This window comes from Engraulis encrasicolus, chromosome 7, assembly GCF_034702125.1.
Source record: "Engraulis encrasicolus isolate BLACKSEA-1 chromosome 7, IST_EnEncr_1.0, whole genome shotgun sequence".
Taxonomy (NCBI): domain Eukaryota; kingdom Metazoa; phylum Chordata; class Actinopteri; order Clupeiformes; family Engraulidae; genus Engraulis; species Engraulis encrasicolus.
In genome coordinates, this window is record NC_085863.1 from 25,220,543 (window position 1) to 25,240,206 (window position 19,664).

Consider the following 19,664-nt stretch of genomic DNA (forward strand, 5'->3'; position numbering starts at 1 on the left):
CTAAAGAACAACAAAAAAACTTAACAAAACAAAAGGCTAAATGGCTAGTGACTCAGGAAAACCGCTAGCCACAGTAGCCAGTGACCAAAAAAGGTAACGTCAGGCCCTGATTCACATGTAGGTAGACCAGGGAAGACACACTGTCAGGAGTCATGTATGCACAGTAAGGCTGTAACGATACACCCAACCCACGATTCGGTTTGTATCACGATATATGACCTACGGTTCGATAAGCCCCACGATTTATTTATTTTTTTTAAAAGGAAAAAAAAAAAGAAAAGAAATTATATATATAAATATAAATACAGGCTATATATAGGCCTATATATGCTTTCTTTTTGCATTTAGGCTACCTGCCTACATTTAATGTAACATTAATTTTGTAGGTGTACTAAATGATTTTGCAGATATAGGCCTACCACTGCAACCTGTTCCCCAGGTGTTGACATCAAAGCACAACACAGAGAAATATGGGATATTAGTTCTCCAAGGAAAAATAGGCTTATTATTAATAGGCTTAGATCATATCATGCTGAGATGCTGACCGTGTGTGAGAGAGACAGAGACGGAGAGAGAAGGGTCAGGGTTCCAGTAGGTAGCCTATAAGAACTGTCTCACATTATCAAACATTATCCAATTAATATCCAAACATTAACTGAAAACAACACTGATCATATTTCGTCAGGAAACATGTTGTTTTACAGTGCCCTCCATTATTATTGGCACCCCTGGTTGAGATGTGTTTTTTAGCTTCCAATTATTATTATTTTTCTCTAAATAATATGGGACCTTAATGGAAAAAAAGAGAAAAATCCAACCTTCAATACAAGTGCATTTATTCAGTGGGGAAAAAATCCCACATAAAGAAATAATTATTTGACATCAAATAATGTGTGTCACAATTATTAGCACCCCTGTTGTTCATATTTTGTACAACCCCCTTTTGCCAACAAAACAGCACCTAATCTTCTCCTATAATGTTTCACAAGATGGGAAAAGACAGAAAGAGGGATCTTCAGCCATTCCTCTTTGCAGAATCTCTCTAAATCATCCAGAGACCTGGGTCCTCTCCTCTGTACTCTCCTCTTCAGCTCACCCCACAGGTTCTCAATGGGGTTGAGGTCTGGGGACTGAGATGGCCATGGGAGGAGCTTGATTTTGTGTCTGGTTAACCATTTCTGTGTAGATTTGGCCATATGTTTAGGGTCATTGTCTTGCTGAAAGACCCAGTGACGACCCATCTTCAGCTTTTTGGCAGAGGGCAACAGATTTTGATTTAAAATGTCCTGGTATTTCAAAGCATTCATGATGCCATGCACCCTAACAAGCTTCCCAGGGCCTTTGGAAGCGAAACAGCCCCACAGCATCACCGACCCACCCCCATACTTCACAGTGGGTATGAGGTGCTTTTCAGCATGCGCATCTTTCGTGGCACGCCAGACCCACTTAGAGTGTTTGTTGCCAAAAAGCTCAATCTTGGTCTCATCTGACCAAAGCACACGGTCCCAGTTGAAGCCCCAATACCGCTGGGCGAACTCAAGACGTTTGCGTTTATGATTGTGGGTGAGGAAAGGTTTTCTCCGTGCATGCCTCCCAAACAGCTTGTTGGCGTGTAGACAGCGCCTGATGGTTGAGTGGAGACTTTGTGACCCCAGGATGCTACCATTTGTTGTAATTCTGTAACAGTGAGCTTTGGAGATATTTTGATTTCTCTTACCATCCTCCTCACTGTGCGTGGTGGCAAAATAAACTTGGGTCCTCGTCCAGGCTTGTTTACCACTGTTCCAGTTGTTTTGAACTTCTTAATTATTCCTCTCACAGTAGATATGGGCAGCTGCAGTTGAGTGGCAATCTTCTTGTAGCCTCTGCCTGACCTGTGAAGGTCGACGCACATCTGCCTCACTTGTATGCTGTGTTCCTTTGTCTTTCCCATGTTTAAGAGTGGATAAGAGAAATGGCCTCGGTGTCACGTCATAGTTATACCCCAGGGAAACAGGAAGTGATGAATTACTAATTAAATGTTCCTACATACTCTGGTAAACTTTGTAAACTACTGTAGAAATGACAGAAATGCTTCAATTATATTTATTTCCTGGGAATTGTTAAGGGTGCCAATAATTGTGGAACAGGTGATTTAATGAAAAATAATTATTTTTTAGTCAGGGATTTTTTTTATTTTCCTACAATTCATTTGAGTTGAAGGCTACATTTTCCTAAAATTTTCAGTGTGACAGTATTCTTCTGCAATAAACACTGAATTTATTTTAAGGCTTTTAACACATCTCAACCAGGGGTGCCAATAATTATGGAGGGCACTGTATATTACTTACAGAAATGCAACACTTGATTTTGATGTTTAATATTTTTGTAACTTTTTTGATGGTGCAGCAGCGCGCCACGCTTATACAAACAAAACTCGAAATGTACCTCAGTTATGTTCTCATCTCACTTTGCAACACGCACGTTGTCCTTTGTTTGGTTTTGTGATTTGACATTTTGTCAAGAGCGGGAATGGATGCAGAGGCTGAAATGGAGCATGTTTTCGCTAGGCAGGCGGTCAATGCGGCAATGCTGCCTAATATCCACATCGACCTTAACGTTCGCCCGACTTCAGACACTTCCCTTATTAGAGCGTAGCGTGGTTTGAGAATTTGGGCAGGCGGAGCATCTCGCTCTCTCGCTCTCTTTCTCTCTCTCCGCTCAACGTCAGTCCCCACTCAACATGCATCGGCGCATGCATGAATCAAAAAATATTCACACGTTTGATAAAGCCTTCATGGTCAGTTGTTCATTTCATGCTTTACCTTCCGACGTTTGCCCAAGTTTTTCGTCTCGCGGAGGTTTCTCAGGCAATTGATAACAACAAATGCACGTGCTGGTTGGACGGAACATTTTATAAGAGAGGGGTGAATGGGTCTACTCGTCTTTTTTAAGCGCATATGCAAACATTTGTATCCTGCTGTTTTCTAGACTGAGGGGTAGCCTACATTTTAATGGTTCTCGCGCCAAATGCGCCAAAGTGCGCACGTTAAGTATGCAGAGCCCTTAACAACTTTGAAAGGGCGCATCGCGATTCTGCGAGGGAGGTTCGCGATAGGGGTTCGTGGGTCTGCGTACCGCGATCCCTCGGTTCGATGCAATATCGTTACAGCCTTTATGCACACGTAGGTAGATCAGGGAGACACAGAGAAAAGAATGAGAACATTCAAACGTGCAAAACAAAGTCAAACACGCAACAAACATGCAACTCAAGCACTCAAAACATATCGAGGGCAACACACACACACACACACACACACACACAATGTCTATGTCTGCATGAGAAAGCAAGAAATCAAAATCTTTGTATGACCGGAGTGCATGTAAAGAAATTGACAATAAAGCTGACTTCACTTGACTTGACACACACACACATGTTGATCAGGGGTGCCACTTACCCATGGCGGAGCCCTTCCTGCCGATGTTGACTCGAGACATGATGTCACCCAGGTGGAGATCACGCGTCATGAGGTCAGGGTGGTCCTGAAATACCAAACACACACACAGACAGACACACACACGCACGCACACACACAAGCACGCACACACACAAGCACACACACAAGCACACATTTGTAAAACCATCAACTTACTTTTACTAATGACCCATCACTCACCTAGTTCTCTGTATGTGCATGCTGTGATATTTGAAACTAGTGTGAATGCAGAATGCAGGTACAAGCGCACTTGTACAAGCGCACGTGTGTGTGTGTGTGTGTGTGTGTGTACTAACAGGCTGGTGTTTCCTCTTCTCTCGATGTCTCCTCAGCAGAGCTCTCAGATCCTTCTCTACCAGCTCCACTTTATCTAAAAGACCAAAACAACAACACAAATATGACCAATCGCAAACATAAAAGCAACAGTGTTTAAGCCAGAATTTCTCAAAGTGTGTCGCACGCACGGAGGCATCGCAGGGGGAGCGTGTGAAATCTGATTTTGTTTTTGCTTTTTTCCCAAGGAAATGATTTTCTGTCTCGCCAATAAGCCAATACATTTAAAGCCATAACCAACATTATATTATTATCATGAATTTGAATTGTATAGGAAATTAACGCTTTATCTCCAGGATTGGGGGGGCACGGAGGCATCCAGGCCCTCTGAGGGGGGGAATGATGGAAAAAGTTTGAGAACCACTGGTTTAAGCAAACACATACAGTACCCAAATATGAGACAAGATCATAAGTATTTAATCTGCAGTGTTTCCCACAGAAATTTTGGAAACTATGGGGGCAGCCGGGATTTTTTTTTTCCGGGGGGGGGGGGGGGCGTCTTTTCACGCGGGCCTTGTGTGGGGGTGTCCTTTCACGCGGGGGGGGGGGGGGGGGGGGGGGGGGGGTGGGGGCGGGGGGGGGGGGGGGGGGGGTGTATTCACGCAGTGTAAATGCAAAATGGCTAAACAATGAGTACAGTATGACATTGGCGCATGGAGAAACTATAGGCCTAGGCCAGTCATTCTCAAAGTGTGGTCCGGGGACCACTGGTGGTCCGCGACAGTGCTCAGGTGGTCCACGAGGGGATTTCTACTTTTCCAAGACTAGCTAGAAGTAGGCTATATATGTAACACAATTACAAAGCTAAACACAGCTGAAGTATTATTTTCACCACAAAAAGGCAGGCTTGTAATGTGAATACATTGCATCGAAATTAGCACTGTCAAATAAGCACCCTTCAACTGTCAATTCAGTTCACAGGTGGTACCTGAACATTTTTGGGGGGGAGTGGTCCTCAGCATGAAAAAGTTTGAGAAACACTGGACTAGGCCTACATTTCAGCCATTTATATTTTGAGAAAGAAGGCTACATAACATTTTACCCATGATATTAGTAGTACATTGTTATTTATATTTGTTTAAAAATGCAGTGCAGTGAATCATTTCTGTTTACAACACAGTTTAATTCGTCCCTCTTGCAGGGGTCTATGTAATAAAAAAAATAAATAAAAAAAAATAGGAGCAGAGATACAGTAAGAATTTAAGAGTAGTATACTGTGAAATTGTTAACGCATAGACAAAAAGGGTCTAGGGTAGGCTGTGCCTTTTCCCCACACACACATAGGCGTACACATTCTACATGAGGGGTGCTGCTCACAGGGCCAGTTTTTCAAAATTCCTCCCATTAAAAGGGCTGAACAACATATTACACATTTATGTCTATATTCACATTCATTACACATTCATTTCTATATGCAGCCCGATGTCTCCTCTGCCGTGTCAATGAAGGCCTGTCACCTAACTCATTACAACTGTAAAACAAAGCCTGGGGAGTGTTAGTAAACTCATCCCAACTGTCCCTAACTACCACAACTTGACTAGGCTTCTGATCCCTCTGTCTTTCAAGCACTTGTGGTTTTCTCTATAGGATGTATTTACTCCAGGAGGAAAATGCGAAGGAAATCGTAATTCAAATCGTTTTTAACAAAAACGGAAATCGTAAAAAAAAAGTACAAAAGTTAAAAAAAGTAAGTTTTTTTTTTTACATTTTCGAAACTATGGCGGCCAAATTTAAACTATGGCGGGCCGCCATAGTTTCCTCAATGTATGGGAAACACTGATCTTGCTAAGCTATGTTGTTAAGATTGTCCTATTTTTATGTACAGAGGAGATTAAAATGAGTTTCATTATTATTCGATTGTCAAACACTAAAAGGCTCCAAGCCATATTTTGTACTACAGACACAAAATAAATACAAATGCAATGATACAAATTATAATAATAAAAAGTTGTCTAATTTTATGTAAACAGAAAATGGACCTCATTTTTATTCCACTGATGAAAACTAGAATGCTCCAAACCATATTGTAAACATGGCACTACAAATTATATGAATACTAATGATATCCTATAAAATATCTGTAAACCGTAAACAATCTCCTGCCCAGTGAGTGATGCTGTAGCAGTGCTGTTCTAGCCAGGCCACGACCGCCAAGTAACGAAACACCTTCAACGTTGCTTCTAGTCAGGCCAGGAGCAATACAAATATCGTTTCTGAGCTCCAGAAAAATAGGGAACCCCTCCCACTTTGTCGGGAAGCAAACAACCAGTAGCAAAATCAAGGGAGGCGGGTCATCCGTGCCATTTGGAAAATGTTAATTGTTATGCTCTTGGTCAGACCAAGTCTGGAAGAAATTTGAAAGTGGATGATAATCAGGCTAGTGCTGCTCACCCCTGCTCTTCATGTCCTGAGTGGAGAGGCTGGGTAGCACCTTGAGGGGGACAGACAGGGTCGGGGAGGAAGGGGATGGAGGACTCTTCAGCCAGGGACCCACTTCTGCTGAAACACACACGCGCACACACACACACACACACACACACACACAAAAACCTTAATACCAGCGCGAGTTGCCTAAGAAAGACCAGTTGAAAAATAATGTGTTCACTTTGGCAGTGTTATATAACTTAACAGCAGATAGTGGCTATACAGTATATGCAGGATATTCACATGTATGAGAGGTTGGTTGGAACAAGCACAATAAACAAGATTAGTGTACATGAAAAGCCTTGTGCACAAGCCTTCAGCGATACAAGTGCAGATGTAAGGCAGAAACACTTCATCAATCACAAACTAGAACTGTTTGCTCCACAAAATCATTTTTAAAAAGCAGTATTCAGTGTGAGGTGTCTTCTGAACTTTCAGAATTAAACGAGATTAGTACTATGTTCAGCTTATATGTGCAGTGCACACACACCTCTTTCAGTTGTAGTAATGTATCCAAATGAACAGCAAATACCGCCTTAGTGTCCCTGCACGTGGCTACAAATCAAACGTAGTGTATGTGACACTCTGCTACTCACCGTCGTCATCGTCGGAGGAGGGCGTGCTGTCTCCAGCTCCACACTCGCTCCTCACCTCCCTCAGTATGCGCTCCACGCGCCTCCTCACGCGTCGCTCCCGCGTCTCACCCGCATCCGGGCCACTGATGCGCCGCCTCAAGGCCAGCTCAGGACCCCCCCGCGCAGCACACTCCAACAGCTCCTACAACACAGGGAGGGAGGAGAGAGGGAGGAGAGGAGGAGAGGAACAAGAGGAAGAGGAGGAGGAGAGGAACAGGAGGACGAAGAGGAGGGTGAATAGGAGGAGGAAGAGGAGCAAGAGGAGAAGTTGAAAAAGAAAAAAAGCAGGAGACAGGTTGGGGGAGGGGGAGGAGGTAGAGTGTAGAATTGAGAAGATTACAGAGAAGGAGGGGAGAAAACAAAGCAGAGCGTCCCAGGGAAGGTAGAAAGGGACAAGGGACAAAAACACAGGAATTAGAAACATGCTGACAGGTGATACATGGTGACAAATAATCAAAGACTCTCTCACACACACTTGCTTTCATTTCAATCATGGTTTGACATGGTTAACACACTGATTCCTAGTCCATCTAGCGCGCGCACACGCGCGCGCGCGCACACACACACACACACACACACACACACACACACACACACACACACACACACACACACACACACACACACACACACACACACACACGTCATGTGCTTACCTTCCTGGATATGAGGATCTGGTTGAGGAGTTTGTGGTAGTACTGCTGTAAGCAGTAGAGTTGTCTCCTGCGCTGGGACTTGGCCACCAGGCGTCTGTACTTAACCACCTCAGGGTTGAAGTAGCCATCTAAAACAGAGGAAGAGTCGTAGCCAAACACCCAGTATGAAAGAATGTGGGAAATATGTGCAAACACGATAGAAAGGTAGGGCAAATGAGACAGAATGACAAGAGAGAGTGAGAGGGCTACATACTCAGCAACAGAAAGAAAGACTCAGAAAGCTAGACCAAGATAGTAGAGTGTGCAGTCATACCAACACAGACAATTGGAGACAGCAGAAGCTAGGAAAGTGCTCAGAGAGCGCACCTCCGCCCACACGTACAGTGCTGGCTATTCATCACAGAAGCCTGATGCACAAAATGAAGAGCAGAGTTGCACACAAACCCTATTTATCTGAAACTGAACTAGCGTCAGATAATCGGTGTCTTTTACTACCCTCTGGTGGACAGATACACACATGCAGAAGTTTCAGCAGAACACACAAACACACACACACACACACACACACACACACACACAGACGCACACAGACGCACACACAGACACACACACAGACACACACACAGACACACACACCAAAAAACTTGGACGATCACATAACCTGCTTGGTGGAGGTAATGAGAGACAAATTAAGGTGTGACGGTGACAGTAACAAGTGAACGGTAGTCGGGGTACCTCTGAAGAGCTTCTGTGCGAGGTGCAGGGGGTTGCCGAAGCTGAAGTTGTGGTTGTTGAAGAGGCTGGTGACGGTGCGCTGCTGTTGAGAGCTGTTGTCCTCGGGGAAGGAGGGCAGGAACTGAGACAGGTGCTCCCTCTGGGCCTCCGACAGGACGTCTGTCCACGTACTCTCACTCAGCACAGAGAAGAAAATCTCAGGCTGCACACACACACATAGACAGACACACAGACATAGACAGACACATACACACACACGCACACGCACACACCAGAAGTAAGCAAATGTGTGCATTTGGCCAGATCAATCATCACTGCTTCTCAATCTCAAACAGGTTTTATACTTTTCTATAAACTGACCGCGGGTCATTTCTACTGTACACCTGTGTAAAAAATGCAGGCTACTGCACATACAGGAAACAATCCTGTAGGTGGCACAATTTAATTATCTGTAGGTCTTTAAACAAACACTGAAAAAGTCTTGGCAGTATGGGGGCTTTGTTTTGAAAACAGCGTGCAGCCAATGAGTTAATGATGTCAGTGTGCATGACCAAAACAACAACTGACAGGGTTCTTACCATTATCCCAACTCCCATCCTCCACCTGTGCTTGTGGCCCCGTGCTTTGCTTTGTAGTATGTCGCTAAGCTAGTGAAAGTCAATGGATCCGTGTAGCATGTAGCAATGCTACACGGATCCATTGACTTTCACTAGCTTAGCGACATACTCCCTCTTTTAACTTGTCTTAAAGCAAGACAACGGCTTACATGAAAAATAAGACACTTTACCACCTTTATAAACCCTGGCCAAAATAGTGGCATACCCCTTTAATGTCAGCTTGGCCACAGCAGCTTTTGGGAGACTTTTCCCCATTCAACACTCCAATTGCAAATGAAAAAATAACCTTTGAATTGTGCCTTTGCAAGATATTGAATGAAACTTCTGTAGTCAATGACATCATCACGAGGCCACAAGCACAAGGCAGGACTGGAGTGAGGATAATGGAAAGAACCTGCAGACACAGAAAGGTTATGATGTCGTTATGACCTTATGACCCCTGTGACCCCCCTGTGGTAACCTACATCCTCCAGCAGGTCCTCAGGCAGCCGTACGCAGCTCTTTCCCAGCATGCACTCCTCCATGATGCCGCCGTTGGTCTCTGGGGCACCCGGCTCCAGGGGGTCGGTCAGCATGTGGTCCAGGGCCTCCATCTCCAGGCCACCAGGGGGCACTGAGACACACACACAGCAAGAGAGACAAGAAGAGCGGCTAAGAAACAAGCAAACACTCCTTACAAAGAGCAGCAAGGAAACAAGCAGACGCTCGGCTCCACATATTGGACCATCTTCGCATATTCTTTTGTTTGTATATTGCATTACACTTAGCTGACACTTTCATCCAAAGCCGTTTAAATACAGGGTATTGTTTACAGTCCTGCCTGGAGCATTGTGGGGTTAGGTGCCTTGCTCAAAGGTAGGGAGTGGAAAGGTGGCATTCGAACCAGCAACCTTCTGATCTAAAGCCCATCTCCTTCAGCAATAGGCCTTGCCTGCCCAAACCTATTAACCTACTTTGTATACAGAATGGGTGTATTATGTGTGATGCGTTGACTTGAGTTATATAGTATATATAATTATGGCCGTATGCTGTTGATCATGTTGGTGGACACCTTAGGTCCTTTGTAGGGATGCACCGATACCGATACTGGTCATTATACATGCTCATTATACTCGTACTCGTACTCGTCAAGCACTTGCCGATAACAGGAACGATACTGCTATTACACAAAAAAAGCAAAATCTTGTCACGTTCTGTGGACTTGAAAGCAGCATGGAAAAAAGTGCCACCTCATACATTTAAATGTACATGGAAATGGACAATAAAAATATCACAGGTGGAAAAAAACAAGGCCATCCATTTATTTTTATTGTATTTTGGTGGTAAAAGGTATCGGTATCGGTACCGGCAAGTACATACATTAATGTACTCGTACTTGTATCGGTTTTCAAAAAAGTGGTATCGGTGCACCCCTATTCCTTTGGGACTAAAAAAGCATTTGTAGTCTTTTCGATCTCACCCAGACGCCCACTGTGGACCTCTAAGACACAAGTGAATAAGAGAGCAGAGAGGCTGAGAAACAAGTAAACACTTCTCTTCTCACAAGAGCAGCTAGGAAGCAAGCAGACACACCTCACATTTGAGTATGCCCATATGCACTCATGTGTAGATGGCAATGTGTGATATGTGGGTTTTGCGGAATGTGTGTTGAAGTATGCTGCTGGACACTTCCTTTAGAACCAAGCACAGTGAGACGAGATCAGCTGAGAAACAGCCAGACATTCCATGAGTAAATGTGTGTGATGCATGCATTGATCATATGATGCATAAAGGCATGCAGCAGCATCACATACATTTACAGTTACATACATTTTCATTGAAATGTGTCATGATGAATGTATGTCGTGGGTCACGTTGGGACGTATAGAACATGTATGCGGTCTTAGGTTCAGAATGAGTGATGTTTGGGATAATGTGGTTGCACAAAAATAGAGTAAGTAGAGTTATTGACATCCCTGCTTAGGACATGAAAAACACATTAACTTATTGCTTATTGTAAGGTAGTAGGGAGGGACCCGGTTTGAGAAATGGATGGACATGCACAGTTCCTTGCACCCTGCCTAAGTAGAGAAACCATTGCTTGTTTGAAGTCACAGGGCTGTGATGCAAACAGGCCTTGTGTGTCATGCTTCTTGGCTCTGAGAAATGTGAGGACAGCTAAAAAATGATTTCACCATAAATGTTTTTAGATGGGGTAGGTAGCAAATCTTAAGCCAATGGTAAGTAAAGGTCCCAAACACTTGGTGAGGGCGGAATGTAAGCACCACTTCCAAAACCAAAACATCCTCCCATCAAAGAAACCAATGACAGCCAGCCAAATCAAAAAGATGCTGTACCATTCGAATAAAGCTAGCTAAGCAAACACAGCTGCTCTCTCTTTATCATACTTACTTCTAAACCTGTTATTTGCGTGACTAAAACGTATTGTGCCTGACCCCAGCACTCCATTCAATGTCCTGACTTGACCTCTACACAATGACAACTTATTCCATCATTAGGCAGATGTAGCAAAGGGTAGCACTAGCGCATGACACTCAGAATCATTGCACTTCTGTGCCTAGCTTCTTGACCATTTTAAATCTGCAAACACCATTACCATTTCACCAATTCCGTTCAAACCATTACATTAACATACACACTTCAAGGATCTATAACAACGCGTAGAATAGTTGCCTACTTGTACAATTGGCACACACATTTTCACACACTTTCAAGAAAAAACTGTTAGCCAGCTGCTAGCTTAGCTAGTTTAGTGCTTACCTTACGTTTAGTATCCAACCCTGTTTTCACGTGACCGGGTTAACAACAGTGCATCATTTTTTCCTGCACATTCTGAGCTCCTAATTTAAGTTTATTCTCTTGAAACTCTGGCCCAGGTTTTATAAACATCATTCAATTTCTGTTGTTTGGGGTATTGAACAATTCAATAATCAAAAAAAGCTATTTCCGCTGTTAGTACTTCCGGTTCTTCTTCGTCAGTTTTTTTCGCGCACGTGACAGTAATGACCGCCATCTACTGTGTAGAAAAGGTAATGCAGTCCAAATAATGCTGTCTGATACACCAGCATTCTCTCATCACTGATTTGTTCTTATTGATTTCACTAGGCTAAATAATTGTATAATATCCTGCATTATTCATTCGACGGTTTTTGAATCATTTCATTAGTTACAGAAATGGACATGCATATACAATTCTATTTGATTCAACTCAGTGGCAATATGTCTGAGGTAAGTTATATTTTTGGATGTAAGGTGTCTAACATTTCACTGATTTCCCATGTGCCACCCTCTTAAGTCCTGCAGCACCAGAGCAGAGTGCATCATCACCTACACTCAGAGATCGTGATCACGGTCATGAATAAACATGATGAAACTGCGGAGGACGTGTAGTAGGCAGACACACCACTAGGTGTCAGTGAAGCAGTGCTCTGTCTGGAAGAAAGCAAAACAGACTAGGCCTACGCCACTTGGAACTCTGACACAGCAGGAGCAACAAACTAGGTCCACGTCATGAGAGGAAGCACGGACGTGACCACCAGGTAAGATTGTACTCAAAGGACTGACGGTTTATTCAGAACGTAACCCTATGACATCACACGTAAGCCACTACGGTGGCCCATACATATCATATCATCACATCTCCCCCTTTTAAGTTGAATAAAAAATACATTAAAACTCATCATCATCTCTCCCGCTTTTAAGACGAATAGAACCCATTAACTACACAACACAGACAGACAGACAGACAGACAGACAGAACAGGCAGAACAGATAGGACATAAACTAGGATTTTGGGGTAGACTGCCCGCCATCCGCAGCAACGTAGGGATTTATTCTGCCCTCGATAGTTGCTGTTCCTATCACACAAAAGAAGAGTTAAGAGTCCATGTGTTTAACTTCGGCAACAGCCATGCAGTCCTTGCCAACAGTCCCGTGGCATGCTGAAGAATGCATCATTCATTATAACTGTTAACACCACACAACTGTCAGTATAAAATTGTTAGGCATACAAACATAAAACGCACTGTGAATGTAATTATTTAACACATTTTTTTTTTTTTTCGAGCATCATAGCAAAGGGGAAGGCCTAACTAAGTGTCTCTATACCTGCATGGAGGTCTGACCTCACGGCCCCTGGAAGTCACCTGTACCCCACTGCGTGCTGTATGCGGGGTTGCATTCCTCGCCGCTCCGTCTGGGGCCCTCTGGTCTGCTGGCTCGTCGCTGCGCGCGGGAGTGGCTGCAGGTGACGGTCTAGCTGGCAGCACTGGACTGGCTGGAGGTGACGGTCTAGCTGGCGGCGGTGTTGGTCCCCCAGCTGGCGGCTCTCGGTCAGATGAATCTGAAGACTCTGGCCCGGCTTGTAGATGTCGCCGATTGCGACGCAGCACTGCACCGCTGTCCGTCTTCACCAGGTACGACCGGGGCTCCTGGCACCGGCCAATGACTTTGGCAGGAGTCTTCCACCCCTTCTCTCCGTCGATCTTGACCCTGACGTCCTGGCCCTGAAGAAGCGGTGGAAGGTGACGAGCAGAGTGGCGTCGATTGTAGTAGAACTGGTAAGATGACTTTGCCTGTGCGTCTCTCTCGAGGACCTGTTGCCTGTCAACAGGTGCCGGCTGCAGCTGCCCTTCCAACATAGGAAGAGTAGTTCTAATGCATCTTCCAGTCATGAGCTGAGCTGGGCTCACACCGGTTGCTGCACTGGGGGTTGCTCTGTAGCACATCAGGGCAAGATGTGGATCTGGCTGCTTCAGAATGTGCTTAGCCGTCTGCTGCACCGTTTGCTTGGGGATAGTGAGGGCTAGTCGTGGTGTGAGCAAAGCCATATTCTACACTAAAGTCTTTGAACTCTGATGATGAAAAATGCGTGCCATTGTCACTCACCAGTTCGAGCGGTATGCCCCATCTTACGAACATGGCCTTGAGCCTATTGATGACCTGGGAACTGGATGCTGCAGTGATGTGAGCTATTTCAATGTCTCTGGAGTAGTAATCGGTCACTATGAGGTAAGTCTTTTTCCCAAGTTCACAGAGATCAGCTGCTATGCGCTGCCAAGGGCCCTCGGGAAGAGCTGTGGTGAGTAATGGTTCACGTCGCTGAGTGGGCTTGTTTTCAATGCAGAATTGGCATTTTGTCACCTTCTGTGTTATCTCGCTGCTGATGGATGGCCACCACACAGACATCCTTGCACGTGCACGGCACCTTGTGAGGCCCTGGTGGCCTTTGTGGATCTGCTCCAGTATGGCAGGTCTCAGGACAGCAGGGATGACGATCCTGTCCTGGTACAGCACTAGCCCATCGGTTTCAGAAAGTTGCGCCCTCTCGGAAAAGTAAGGCAGCAGGGATGGCGGCACTTGTGACTTGCGTGGCCACCCATGTCTGATGAAGGCTATGATCTGTGGCAGCTCTTCGTCTTGCTGAGTGACAGTACGGATCTCACTGAGCCTCTGTGATGAGACTGGGGCATTTGCAACAACAGAGTTAATATAGGCCTGTACTTCCTGTTCCAGCTCTCCATCGCTCCCCTCAGACAATGGCAACCTGGAAAGTGTGTCGGCGACGACGAGCTGTTTCCCTGGGATGTGCTCTGCCACTACATTGAAACGCATGAGGCGCATGAGGAGTCTCTGACACCTGGGGGGAGCCTTGTCTAAGTCGTAGGAATTTATAAGTGGCACAAGAGGTTTGTGGTCTGTGTGTACGTGGAAGCTGGCCATACCTTGGACGTAGCGGGCGAACCTCTCACAGGCCCACACACTTGCCAGGCACTCTTTTTCAATCTGTGAGTATCGTTTTTCTGCCTCTGAGAGTGTACGGGAACAGAATGCCACTGGCTTCAACTCACCCCCATGTTCTTGCATCAGAGCAGCGCCTAGGCCATAGCTGCTCGCGTCTGCACTAACCACAGTCTTTCTGTCAACTTCGTAGTATGCCAGAGCAGGGGCAGACGCCAGCATGGTTTTGACGCACTGAAACGCTCTGTCTTGTGCGTCACCCCAGACCCAGTCATTCTCCCTCTTCAGCAGGTCTGTGATCGGGTGTAGCTTTGAGGAGAGATCTGGCAGGAATCTCCCGACGTAATTGATGAGCCCCAGGACTTGACGCAGCTCCTCGACGTTTGTTGGACTGGACATGTTAGTGATCGCTTTCACCTTGCTGGGGTCCGGTCTCAGCCCCTCTGCACTGATGAGGTGGCCAAAGTACTGGAGTTCTGGTTTGCCAAAGTGACACTTGGCCTTGTTCAGCTTCAGCCCACTCTCTCTGATGGTCTGTAAGACTGCAGTCAGACGACGATCATGCTCTTCAGTCGTGGCGCCATACACCAGGATGTCATCCATCACCACGACCACCCCCTCGTGATCCTGCAGCAGAGTAGACATCCGTTTCTGGAAGATCTCTGGCGCTGACGTGATTCCGAATGGCAGCCTGCGGAAACAGAACCTTCCCATAGGGGTTATGAATGTTGTCAGCTTCCGGCTGCTCTCCTCCAACGGGATCTGCCAGAACCCACTTGTCGCATCGAGAGTGGAGAATATTGTTGCTCCGGCCAGCTTTGGAGCTATGTCTTCGAGAGTGGGCAACATGTACCTCTCACGTCGCACTGCTCTGTTCAGGCGTTTCAAGTCTACACACACTCTAACTTGCTCTTTGTTCTTCTTCTCAACAGGGACCATCGGGGCACACCAATCACTGGGACCTGTGACTTCCTCTATTATGCCATGGGACAGCATTCTTTTCAGTTCCGCCTCCACTTTTGGAAGGAGGGGGAATGGGATGCGACGTGGTGTCGCCAGGGAGTAGGGCTCTGCATCAGGCTTTAACTCAATTTTCACTGGGTCACATTTAAACAGTCCAATGTCCCCAAACACATCACTCAGCTGTTCTGATTTGATTGCATTTACTCTCATCACTAGACCCATTCTCTTGGCAACACTGCGCCCCAGGAGATTGTGAGAGTATGGCCCCTTGATAACAGTCACCCAGTACTTGTACCGCTGTCCCTTGTATGGAGTTGAGGCGAGGAACCTGCCCACTGTCTGCACTTTGCCTCCTGGGCTGGTAATGTGGGGCTTTGGGCCAGTCTTGATCAACCGTGGGCATTGCAGTAGTTTGTTGAATGCAGACTGCGACATTACTGTTATGTCTGCGCCGGTGTCTATTTTAAACTCCACTATGCTGCCATTCACATCCAGGTCTACTAGCCACTCGTTGTCAGGGCCTGGCTGCGCAATCACGTCTGGTGTAGCCTTTCCTACAGCCCCGACAAAATATTCATCGTCCCCATATTCACTGTCGGACTCAACTGCTACTTCTTTCAGTGCTCTACTTTGGCAGACAGCCTCGAAGTGCCCCATTTTGTTACATTTTCTGCATCTCCTATTCTTAGCTGGGCAGGGGCGTGCGTTTCCATGCCGGCCATTGCATCGTAAACAGGCAAACTCACCCCTGTCGTCCCTCTTCGCCCACTGTGGTCTGTCTTTCCCGCCATCTCTGCCACTGAATTGCCGCCTTCTATGTCCTTGCCCCATAGCATCCACAGAACAGTCCGCGCGCAAGCCCACATTTTGTTGTTTAATTTGTTCATTTTGGCGAGCGATTTGGATCGCCTTTTCCAGTGACAGGTCTGGCTCCAATTGTAGCTTTTCTGACACGTCCGTGTCAGAGATGCCAATCACAAGTCTATCCCTGATATGCTCATCCTTGTTAGCTCCGAACTCACAGTACTGTGCTAGCTCGTACAGGCTTCGAATAAAGGCTTCCACTGACTCGTCAGGCTTTTGTGATCGTCTATGAAAACATGCCCGTTCATGAATTACATTTCTCTTGGGTACAAAATGCTCGTGGAACTTGTTTATCACTATGTCATAGTTCATTTCAGGGTCTACTTCCTCACCATCCCAATCTTCGGCCCGTTGAATCTGGTCATACACGAACGACTCGTAGATAGCCTCGGCTTCCTTCCCCATAGCATATAGCAACGTGTTCACTTGAACTTCACCGCTGTCCTGGTCCAGCTTCGTTGCCACTCGATAACGATCGAAACGACGGCGCCACATCGGCCATTCTGACGGGCGAGTGAAGTCAAACTTCTCCGGAGGTCCTAACTTTGCCATTCTTAAAACTTGTTCGCTAAATTGTTAACTTCTGACACCATGTCATGAGAGGGAGCACGGACGTGACCACCAGGTAAGATTGTACTCAAAGGACTGACGGTTTATTCAGAACGTAACCCTATGACATCACACGTAAGCCACTACGGTGGCCCATACATATCATATCATCACAGTCCACGTCATTCATTTATTGCTTGTTCATTTTAGTCCTCCTATTCACGTCTGCTTTATTTCATTGTGTCAACTTTCTGTGTGCTATTGCAGCTGTATTTCGTTTGGTTGGTGGTCCTTACTGTAAAAGTATAATCAAGTTAGCCAATAGGGGAACCAACGGGGTCAATTGTCCCAGGCCCCCAGGAAAGAGGGACCAAGAGTTGGGTTCTCAATACATTTTATGTATTGGGTGGGCACTGGGGCCCTTTCAGATGACTTTGTCCTGGGCCCGGACAGACAGTGGCTCATACTGTATAAGGGGGTAACACGCCGCTGTTTCAAGGTCACCACGTCAAACCCAGTTACCCCAGTTACTACATATCGCTCCATATCTGCTGTTGGTAGCCAGGGACGGATTATGATTCCACGGGCCTCGGGGCCAGACTACAACACAGGCCCCCCTCAATGATTGTGGCTAGTTTACAAAACAATTCTGGATTTAAGGCCAGGTGTGAGAGTCTAGATTGTGGGGGATTTAGGGGTTTGTCTGTGAAGAGAATTTCAAAATACAGGTGTTAAAAGTGGGTGTGAATACGTGGGTGTGTGTGTGTGTGCGTGCGTCTGTGCGTGCGTGTGTGCGTTTGTGCGTGCGTTTGTGCGTGTGTGTGTGTTTGTGTGTAAAAACACTTGTTGGCCATACATGGGCACTTGCATCTCATTAAAAGTGTGTGTGTGCGTGTGCGCGCGTGTTTTCATTCAGTGGATGCAGACAAATTAAGAAACACTTGTTGACCAAATGGAAAAGCACTTGCATGCGTACCTCATAGTCTGTGTGGGTGAGCGTCTTTGAATGATGAAGTATGTTGTATGCACCTGCGCTTTGTGAATGAAGCATGTGTGTGTGTGTGCGTGTGTGTGTGTGTGTGTGTGTGTGTGTGTGTGTGTGTGTGTGTGTGTGTGTGTGTGTGTGTGTGTGTGTGTGTGTGTGTGTGGCGTGGGGGGTGGCAAAAAGGATAAGAGGAGGAGTAGGCATGTGTTAAAACGAAGGATAGAGGAGCGAGATGAGTGAGAGAGAGAGGTGAGTCAGAACTTGACTAATGAGTGTGTGTGTGTGCGTGTGCGTGTGTGTGTGTGTGTGTGTGTGTGTGTGTGTGTGTGTGTGTGTGTGTGTAAGAGGGTGTATGAATGGAGAGAGGAAGATGAAAGGAGGTTCATCTGTGTGATCAGTGTGTGTGGGAGGAGAGAGTCAGGGGAAAGCGGAGAGACAGGGGAACAGAGCCTATATGAGAGAGAGGGGGGGGGGGAGAGGGGGCAAGAGACAGAGAGAGCGAAAGAGAGAAAGGAAGAGAGAATGGGAAAGAAAGAAAGAAAGAAAGAAAGAAAGAAAGAAAGAAAGAAAGAAAGAAAGAAAGAAAGACAGGCATAGACATGAGTACTTACAGTCCCCTTCTGCACCTTTCAGTCCTTTTCACAGCTCTCTGTCTCTCTCTCTCTCTCTCTCTCTCTCTCTCACACGCTCTCTTTCACTCGCTCACTTCTTTTCAGACTCGTCTATTTTTACTCCTCCTCTTCAACTGCACAAGGACAAGGTGAGAGCTAGCTCGGATGAGCTCTACAAAAACAAGATTTCTGAGTGTGTGTTTGTGTGTGTCTGTGTGTGTGTGTGTGTGTATGTGTATGTTTGTGTGCGCGTGCGTGTTTGTGTGCGTGTGTGTGTGTGTGTGTGTGTGTGTGTGCGCTCGCAAGCGTGTGGTGTAAAGGGACGGAGAGATACGTGTGTGTTTCTGTACTGTCTGCGCTGTGTGTCCCTTGAAGCCAGGGCCTGTGACAGCTTTAGCCAGGCATAGAACAAAGTAGGCCCTACAATGTAATGAGAACTCAATTCTGGGGCCCCTTCTACCTGGGACAACTAAGCCCTTTGCCCCAACCCCCCACACACCATCAGCATCCCTGCTTGTAGCTACAGTTTCGTACTGTATTTCAGATACTGTATTTCATACCGTATTTCATCTGTTGAGATACAGATGTCAATATTCCAGTCCAGCAACAGGTGAAGGGAGAACAGCTGCCCAAGTACTACTTGCTCCACCTAAAATATCCCAACACATACTTACCGGTCCCCAGGGCCGGATTAATGCACAGGCTAGATATGGCTGCGGCCTAGGGGTCCCCACATGCCAGGGGACCCTTGATTGGCCCAAAAAAAGGCAGAGTTGTGATAGGATGCAGTATTGAAAAGAATCAGGTGTCGTGTGGCGCACAGTTGGTAGACATGTTATCCTTAATTCCTGCATTGTAACATAGACACTGTCTATGTAAATCTGTCACGAAATGTGCCTTCCAGAGGGCCCACACCAACCTGTAGCCTTGGGGCCCCAGACTATCTTACTGTGATCTGCCGCTGCTGGTCCCCAGCCCTACTGTAACCCCAAACTAAGACAGGCAATTGCAGTTGTATGCAAACAAGCAGATGGCAGACATGCAGAAAGACAGTCAGTCATAGATAGATAGATAGAT

At 46.1% G+C, this 19,664-nt stretch overlaps 1 protein-coding gene across 2 annotated transcripts in view; it reads right to left on the minus strand.

Moving 5' to 3' along the window:
* The window catches only part of nfrkb (nuclear factor related to kappaB binding protein), a 29,295-nt gene extending 17,463 nt beyond the window's left edge, over positions 1 to 11,832 (minus strand). Inside the window, exons 1-8 of one of the 2 annotated variants that reach the window (XM_063203129.1) lie at positions 11,637 to 11,832; positions 9,341 to 9,489; positions 8,260 to 8,461; positions 7,525 to 7,652; positions 6,830 to 7,010; positions 6,201 to 6,305; positions 3,773 to 3,846; positions 3,438 to 3,522 (exon numbers count right to left, since the gene is read on the minus strand). In XM_063203129.1, coding sequence (XP_063059199.1) covers positions 3,438 to 3,522; positions 3,773 to 3,846; positions 6,201 to 6,305; positions 6,830 to 7,010; positions 7,525 to 7,652; positions 8,260 to 8,461; positions 9,341 to 9,469 — 904 coding nt within the window. In that variant the 5' untranslated portion in view covers positions 9,470 to 9,489; positions 11,637 to 11,832. Of the gene's footprint in view, positions 1 to 3,437; positions 3,523 to 3,772; positions 3,847 to 6,200; positions 6,309 to 6,829; positions 7,011 to 7,524; positions 7,653 to 8,259; positions 8,462 to 9,340; positions 9,490 to 11,636 lie in introns of both variants that reach the window. The other variant, XM_063203128.1, reaches the window with a different exon arrangement.
* Between the last annotated feature and the right edge of the window lie 7,832 nt (positions 11,833 to 19,664).